The 8,641-nt window shown below is 38.9% G+C and overlaps 1 protein-coding gene and 1 pseudogene across 2 annotated transcripts; both read right to left on the reverse strand.

Annotated features, from left to right (window-relative positions):
• Nucleotides 1-401: 401 nt before the first annotated feature.
• Nucleotides 402-1,709, reverse strand: LOC125470715 (annotated as a pseudogene).
• Nucleotides 1,710-2,338: 629 nt separating this feature from the next.
• Nucleotides 2,339-8,407, reverse strand: LOC103941642 (phosphoenolpyruvate carboxykinase (ATP) 1-like). Of its 2 annotated transcripts, XM_048570598.1 has the most exons (13): nt 8,258-8,407; nt 7,624-7,933; nt 6,382-6,566; nt 5,773-5,926; nt 5,585-5,669; nt 4,659-4,759; nt 4,107-4,405; nt 3,779-3,952; nt 3,584-3,649; nt 3,275-3,453; nt 3,024-3,193; nt 2,767-2,935; nt 2,339-2,676 (listed from the first exon to the last, which is right to left on the reverse strand). In XM_048570598.1, the coding sequence occupies exons 2-13, from the start codon at nt 7,923-7,925 to the stop codon at nt 2,533-2,535; spliced, it is 2,028 nt and encodes a 675-aa protein (XP_048426555.1). In that variant the 5' UTR covers nt 7,926-7,933; nt 8,258-8,407; the 3' UTR covers nt 2,339-2,532. The 2 variants fall into 2 exon arrangements, with proteins under 2 accessions (XP_048426555.1, XP_048426549.1); XM_048570592.1 differs by having other exon boundaries at nt 2,339-2,935.
• Between the last annotated feature and the right edge of the window lie 234 nt (nt 8,408-8,641).

Below are 8,641 nucleotides of genomic sequence, written 5' to 3' on the forward strand. Positions count from 1 at the left end.
CGGATTGGAACTTCCTATTCTTACCAATTCCAATTTGAAAGTCATTGAGTTTGGAACACCCAAATCAAATTAGACATTTGAAATTGGGTTCGGAGTTGGACTATTAGTATTAGGAATATGTTGTTCTGAATTTTTTTGAAAATTCTGAGAATTCAAGTAAGGGTGCTACCGTACCCACCAACTTGGCAAATTTGCGCACCCACCTTATATTCATTTGTTACGAACATTTGCACTATTGGATAGGTGGGAAAGTAAGACTGGTGAGTACGAACATAGCACTCTTCTGGAATCGGAGTCAATGTTGAATTCAAGTATTGTCGGCTTAGAATTGGAAAGCACTTATCATTCAATTTTTTTTGGATCCGAATTGAAACCCTTTGTTCGATCTGACTGTCCGAAATTCAAGCCTCGTTATGAAGATATTTGAAAGTGTATTCATACCTTCCACCAAACCGGTCAGTGTTGACGAGCCATCCAGTACCTGCACCATGCTTCTGCGTCTTCTCAGTCAACATCGCTGCATACTTAGTAGGATGCAACATAAAAATGATGCCCCAAAGCAAGCTGAGAATGTTGCCTATGGCTCCTTAATACCCTCTTCGGTTCCAGCAACCTTGTAATTACTCAATAATACAGATAATAATAATAATGTATTCGATGGGGTAGGCTGCACGATCGGATATGAGAAATGATTTTCACGCTCTCTCGTTACCTGTAAGAGATTTGTTTGAATAACCCACCACCCGGGCACGGTCGTGTTCATTTGTTTGAATAATCCACCACCCGGGCATGCTCGTTGAACACGACATTTTCCAACACTGCCCCAAACTTGATGGCATTGAAAATGTCAGGCTCCTTCTCCCTTGAGAGGTCAATGCACTTGGTATAGCAAGCACCTTCGATGTTTGACACACCAGTCTCACTCCAACAGTGCTCATCGTCTCCAATTAAGAACCTATTGTGATCCGTTGACGGAGTTGTCTTTCTTGTACCTAATTATTCAAACATGCTAGCAAACATTTATTAGAACCAACTAGCCTCTTAGCATGCACTTTACGGTCAAACATCAGTTGGTTCTATATCCCGACAATCCAAACAAGAGCACGACATCTCCGTCTTTCCCCATATTGCAACCAGAAGGTAGGGAGAGGATCTGTCGCTTAGGGATGAGATAATGCATAAAACTGAAGAGGCCCGGCGTCCATGGATCCGAGGATGACCATTTCTTTCCTAGCAAGATTGATGTCTATGCTGGTAGAGGATGTCACGTGTTGAGTGTAACGATTGCAGGGAAACTGTCCGGCACTGTAGATGGTGAAGTCCGGAGTTCCGAAGTTCTTCGGCTCTTCAGGAGTGGGTGGGATGCACGTGCACATGTACACTAATGAAGCTCATGCACAAGTTTTACAATGACATCAAAATCAATCGTTCGTGAGTCTTATATATCTTCGTGCAGGTTTCCGACGTGGAACATGCTTCAAAACTTGCATGTTGTGCATGAACAATGAATGGAAAGCCCTGGCAGACATGATCCACACTTTGATTTTGTTTTGTAGATCGCATCATCCCAGTTCAAGAATTGATCATTTAGAAAGACCTGCAAATCGAAAATTCAAGTCACAAACAATGATCTTGTACCCTGTTGAGAAGTACGACACCATTTTTGCTTGCTACCAATGAGGGAGGAGGGGTACTTGCAAAAAATACATTTTTCACGCTCTAGTCAATTTTTTTTTTTTCGATAAAATACAAAGTATATATAATGTGTCATACATTCTCCACTCACTTTTGGTGGTAATGAACCCACTGGCTTTTTATAGCCACTGAAATCTTGAGCTCCAAGTCTCACATCACATCCTTTGATTTTCTCCAGAGTCCACAAGTTATTTGATCATTGTAGTGAGATATGCATGTTGCATGCACATTTTAGCTCCACTTTCCCATGTTTAGTTTAATTGCTAAAGGATTTGATTGCTTGGCTTCTGCAAAGGTGAAATCGATTTGAGTCTAAATATTACATTTTCTGTCTCCAATGCATCGGAAACTTGAAATACTTTTTGAGTGAAATTAAAATATTTGAGTTTCAATGTAAGATTTGAGTCTAAAACGGCGCTCGCACCAGTTTAAGAAAAATACAAGTTGAGAGTCAGGTGCCCCTTAGCTAGAATATAGTAGGCATTCTATTATAACTCCTAAATATTGTCCAAAACTACTCAATTTTGTAAATTGGTGACTGGAAACTGCCTTCTTTTCTTTGTTTCCCTTTAAATTTGTGTCCAGAATTTCAAATTAACTTCGAAACAGATGAATTTTGAAAAAAAATGAGAGGGGAAGGAAATGGAGAGAAACAACATCCTTTGATTATATATATTAATAGGACATAAAAAAAGTACAAAAGAACTATTTAGCATATCTAATGACTGGAATAACAATACGCCTACTTCTGAATCTGTCCAATTCTTATTTCCATCAATTGCCTTGACCCCCAAGCTTCCCTAGAGTTTCTAGTTATTCTTCTTTTCTGCCAAGGTTTTAGAAATTTGGTCCGGCCGCAAGTATCTCCTCGGTCAGCTTGTTGTCCTTCCCAATCTTGTAGTTTGTGAAAGTCTCAAAGTTCCTCTTGAAGAGGCTAGCCAGCTTCATCAGAGTTTCATTGTATGCATTCTTGTCCGACCACTGTAACCACATATAAGATTCGGATATCACATTAATGATGAAGGTTAAGACCGAATAGGGAAACGGTATATAAAGAGAAAACCAACTTACAGTGTTCACTGGATCCAGTATTTCTGAAGGCACTCCCTCGACCTCAGTGGGGATTTCAAGTCCAAACACTTCAGTCTTCTTGTACTTCGCGTTTAAGAGGCTGCCGGAGTGGATGGCGTCAATGATTTTCCTGGTGTAGGGCAACTTAATGCGCTTTCCTGATCCATAGCTACAGGACAGAAAGATGTTTGTTTGGTTAAGATTTTCTCACGGAAATGATTCTCTAAAATTATGATGATAATCGATTGCACATATACCTTCCACCGGACCAGCCAGTGTTAACCAGCCATCCTGTTGCACCGTGCTTCTGCATCTTCTCAGCCAGCATTGCTGCATACTTAGTAGGATGCAACATTATAAATGCTGCACCGAAGCATGCTGAGAATGTTGCTGTTGGCTCCTTGATACCATCTTCAGTTCCAGCAACCTATAAATTTATCAACAATTAGTTAATATAGTAACCGAAATGTTACGTGTTCACGAGTACAAATAGAGAAGTTGAATTTACCAGAGCAGTGTAGCCACTGATGAAGTGGTACATGGTCTGAGCAAGGTTTAACTTGCTCACAGGAGGGAGCACACCAAATGCATCGCATGCCAAAAGTATGACATTCTTTGGATGTGGACCAACGCATGGTATCTTTGCGTTGGGAATGTATTCGATGGGGTAAGCTGCACGAGTGTTCTCTGCAACCAGAAGAAAAACAGCTCAATATATTATATGGTCCATCAGAATTATGTATAAGCATAATCAATCACCGTATGAGATTCAAACTCAAATTGTGTAATTTTTGGGATGAAAACAATTGATATTTACCTGTAACAGATTTGTCAGAATAGTCCACCTCTCGTGTATGCTCATCAAACACGATGTTTTCCAACACTGCCAACGAAGAAAAATCCGATAAATTCAAGTCAAATTCAAAAGATCAAACAAATTAAACACTATTACTTCTTCATCATCTTGATTCCATCATATCCACATATCCAAGAAATCAAGGTGATATATTACCAGCGCCAAACTTGATGGCGTTCCAAATATCAGGCTCTTTCTCCCTTGACAGGTCAATGCACTTGGCGTAGCAACCACCTTCGATATTTGACACACCGTTCTCAGTCCAACAGTGTTCATCATCTCCAATCAAGTACCTATTGTGATCCGTAGACAGAGTCGTCTTTCCAGTACCTAAATGGTAAAATGAAAAGGAAAAGGCAAATAGCATCCATAAGAAAAAATTAAACTGTCATAGCTAACAGAGAGTGAGAGAGAGAGTAAGAGAGCACATATCATATGGCTGCGAGAGCAAGACGACAACCGCGATCTATTGACGATACTATACCTGACAATCCAAAGAAAAGGGCAACATCTCCATCTTTCCCCATATTGCAGCCAGAATGCAGGGATAGGATTTGTCGCTTAGGCATGAGATAATGCATGACACTGAAAAGACCTTTCTTCATTTCCCCAGCGTACATGGTGCCGAGGATGACCATTTCCCTCCTAGCAAGATTAAGGTCTATGCTAGTAGAGGATGTCATGTAGTGGGTGTAACGATTACATGGGAACTGGCCAGCATTGTATATAGTGAAGTCCGGAGTACCAAAATTCTCCAGCTCTTCAGGAGTGGGTCGGATACACCTGCGACCCACCGAGTTATAGAATTGTACGTACACTAAGCTAATATCACACATGTTTTCACCTACCTAGACGGATACCTACGTTCTTAGAGACGATACATAGGTAATACTCGGAAAAGATTACGTGTCAAAACTCATACGCAACGTTAAGAGGACTTATCTGGCAAGCTTACCCAAAGGAAGAAGGAATGTATACAGAAACATACACTGCAGAGAAAGCAAATTGTTCATAAAAACTACTCAGCTTTACTTACATGTTGTGCATGAACAATGAGTGATAAGCCCTGGCAGACACGACCCGAACTTTGATTCTGTTTTCCGGATCCCAGTTCAAAAATTGATCATTTACAAAGACCTGTAAATATCAAAATGTCAATCATCCTTACTCCCCGCCACTCGTTTCTTAATCAACAAGGTACGAAAAAGAATATAGCTATACACAAATTATATATCCGTACTCAACAACTAATTTCTTCCCCCAAACATTTTTTCCCATCTTATAAACAAGACATTTTTTTCAGCTACTTTCTTAGTTCATTAAGCTATTTTACATATTTGTAAACATCATAACAGTATGGACTGTAGGGAACAGTCTGACTGGTAATAAATTATCAATGCATCATAATGTGTTCTAATATATTTATGCGGTGTTTCAGTGCCAAACAATAATTTCTCAACAAAGTGAACGGTTGACTGGTACTAATGCATGTTCTTTATGAATAATTCCTTCTTTCCCAGTGAAGTAGTGATGAGGTCGAGTACAACACAGCAAGCATATGATAAATACACAGAGCACCGCTCAAACATGTATGAGTAAATTATGCAGATAATTGTAACCGATAATATCGAAAACATTGCCACTCCCAATGAAATCTTGGCCAAGTTGTGGAAAAGGACAATGGAAATACCATCACCCACGCATCACTATCTCCTAAAAGCAATATATTCCAAGGATACGAACATGCATGCATTTTTCCACCACCAATCTTTTTCCTCCACATGTAAATATTCTAAACCGGCCATAAAATCTTTTTACCTGTTTTATAAAATACAAGTAAATCTAGTTTCTAATACAATGACGTGGTATCGAATAAACGCGAGTCAAATTCTGAAACTTATTACCTATAAATTCGTCGTTTCTTAGCAGGAAAAAAATGAAAAAAACTGAAAAAGTAAAGACCTTGTCCAAAGAATTCAAGTAATCCACAGCTCTTTCTCTGTTGACCATGAACGTATGCTCGTCCATTTCAATGTTAGGTGAGCCCCTACAGATGAAAAGTACCACCACGTTTAAATATAATTACACACAGTAACAAAGGGTAAAAGTGAAAAATGCGGGCAGTACTAGTAATTATAATTAGTTATTACCTTCCCCACCAAAGGTCGTCCTCGGTGGTGTCATCCTTGACGACGCGTTTATCTCTTGGAGAGCGACCAGTCTTGGCTCCAGAAAGAGTTGCTAGCGCGCCAGTTGACGTAACGAACGACCCCTTCTCATACTTTATTGCCTGCTCATATAACTCTGCACCGCATACCACCCAAAACCAAACATCAATTAAAAAAACCCTAATGCTCAGGGTCCTACCTCAATCAGTTTAGCATATAAATCGAGGGTAAAGATCTCACACTATCAGTTTAGAGTTTGGTACTCTCATTGCAAAGTGTAGAAAAATTATATAGTAATCAATTCGAAATCTCATAGGTTCAATTAGGTGTCAAAATCACAACCCTAACCCTAGACAAACTTTGTGTGCATCTGTTTCTGTTATTTGATAAAGAGAAATGTTCTTTTGTTAGACTGTATAGCAACGTAAGTATCAACCACAAATTTGAATTATTCGTTAGATGTGTATAGTTCATATTCACGAGTAGCTATATATATAGATGTCGAATACAACGTAAATCTGGCAAAGCAACGTTATCCTATTTATTCATAGATGCAAATTGTGAAGGATAATCATATAGTAGTGGTATTACCAGCTGGAGAAAGGTTGTAGAGGACATGTGTGAACTTCAAGGCGCTGTCACTGACGCTAATGGTGGGCGTGAAGTAGTGGTGGTGCGACACGTGCGACGAAACCTTGGGGGTATCGGACTGCTTGGCCGGGTCTCCTCGAACAACCTTTGGTCCTGTCTCTCTCGTCAGCGATGCCAAAGATGCACTACCACCCACAGATTCAGCATAAACAGATCAAAAACCACAAAGCACGGAAATCAAGCCAAGGTATGCGAATTTTCAAGGTCGTGACTCGTGACATCAAGTCCATTTTCCCGGAATATGACTTTCCGGGAAAATTCGAGGTCTGTTTGTTTGTCAAAATTAAACCAAGCAGGAAATTACGGGCCTGTCCCACTATTTGGAGATTATTTTTTTATTTGAAAAACACCTTAAAAACCCAATTTCATTTGATCTTGAGGGAGGGCCCACATAATCCTGGGACGTACTGCGGGTCCATATATGGAATTTATGAGTTCATTTGAAAACAACAAAAATACATCTCAACAAAATGAACAAAATTTACTTTTTAAATTTAGAGAAACTAGTCACTTGTTAAATGATAAAAAATAATAAATTTAACCTTGAGAAAGAAGAAAATAAAAGAAAAGAAAAGGTTATTTTAAAAAAAAGAAAACTAATGAAAAAGACTTAAAAAATTTGAGTTTTAATGATAAACATAAAATAAAAGGTAAAATGAATAGTATCAAGATTGACTTTTTAGTGTAAAAATATGATTTTTTTTTATTAAAATAAACAGTACCGTGAGCATTTCGTTAATACTCTTTTTAAAAAATGAGCGAGTTGGGTTTAGATTGTTAATAATAAAATATTTGACGTTGGTTAAAGTATACTGTTGTGATGAATAGTTAAAACACTTTTTTTAATACTTTTTACTTGCTAATTTAATAAAAATTTAGAATCTCTCTTGTAAATGTTACAACTAGAGCGCAAGAATAATGATATATCAATTGGGTAATATTATGTAGAGAAAATCAATATACACAATAATTTGTAATAAAATTTAATTTCAGATACCGTTATTATAGCATCTCAAGTGCACGTAATCCCCAATTAAATCACAATACGGCGTGCTATGAAATTTTTGGGGTGAGGTTCTAAAATATTTTCCACAAAATAACTTGAAATAAGATAAAAGTTGTAAAAATTATTTGGACTTGAAAGGGTGACGTGGGTGCATGGGTGTGGCGACAAGTTTATACCTGATGGACTGGAGCTGCTGCTTGTGTCGCTCCTCCTCAGAGAGGGTGACGGCAAAGGCACCACCCTGAGTGCCCTTGATTGGGGTGGTGGGTGCCGACTTCTTCTTCTGCAGCGAGTGGAGCTCGTCGATCGTCTGCGCCTTCACAGGTGGCGTGCTGTCATCGTGACACACCCCATTGTCCTTCTTCTGCGTCTGGATCTTCGCCAGCCCGTTCCTCGCCGTTCCGTTACCGTTTGCCGCCGTTGCCACCGTTCCGTTTCCGCTCGCAAAGCTGAACTCTCCGTTCCCGTTCGACGCCATCTTCTTCTCTGCCACAAAATAATCATCATAATTCAGTCCCATGTCAGATTTACGTGTAATAAAATTGTAGTTAGTATAGAGCCTTAATTAATTAGATTTTGCGTCCATCTCTTTTTTCACGCGATAAGAAATGTAACAAATGAGGATTAGAACGGTTTTTTTATTCTCTTTTACGTGTCTACTTCTCTTTTCATATCACATATTTATGTGATCAGAAATAGACACAAAAAACTAATAACACCACGCCATGATACGAAAACCTTTTCTGAGTTATTCTCATGATTAGAGAACAATACAAACACGAAAATAACAAAATTAAAGAGGGAAGTTACCAGAAACTGTGAGGTGGAGGAAAAAAAGGGAAGAGGAGACTAATGGAAAATGAAAAATAATGAGGGAGTGAGAGAGAGCATCAAAGTTGAGAGTAATGAGTAATTGGTGGTGAGAAGCAAATGGTGAGGCAATAGAGGGGTGAGGGGTGTCGTTATATAGGGTTGAGGGAGAACTCTGGTTACAATCTAACCATGGTTAAATCCTATCTCTCCGAGTCCTTAGCGCACCTAAAAGGTAAGGATAAAGACCACATGCTGCCATCGCCATTCTATTTCTAACCAATTGTTAGAGTCAGTTTCCTCATTTGTCCTTTTTTGATTAATTGGTTGGAGAAATATGTTTTTGTGGAGTTTTTACTAATTTTAAGCGCTAATACGTAGCGT

Source organism: the organism of the source record quoted next, unplaced genomic scaffold, assembly GCF_019419815.1.
Source record: "Pyrus x bretschneideri cultivar Hongxiangsu unplaced genomic scaffold, Pyrus_bretschneideri_v1 Contig102, whole genome shotgun sequence".
Lineage (NCBI taxonomy): Eukaryota > Viridiplantae > Streptophyta > Magnoliopsida > Rosales > Rosaceae > Pyrus > Pyrus x bretschneideri.

What these genes read in the sequence shown, in the direction of transcription:
- LOC103941642 (XM_048570592.1), bottom strand. Translation starts at nt 7,925, where the DNA reads ATGGCGTCGAACGGGAACGGAGAGTTCAGCTTTGCGAGCGGAAACGGA. An exon ending in CGCCATCAAGTTTGGCGCTG is followed by an intron (nt 3,650 to 3,778) that starts GTAATATATCAC and finishes CTTCGTTGGCAG; the next exon opens with TGTTGGAAAACATCGTGTTT. An exon ending in TCAGTGGCTACACTGCTCTG is followed by an intron (nt 3,194 to 3,274) that starts GTAAATTCAACT and finishes ATAAATTTATAG; the next exon opens with GTTGCTGGAACTGAAGATGG.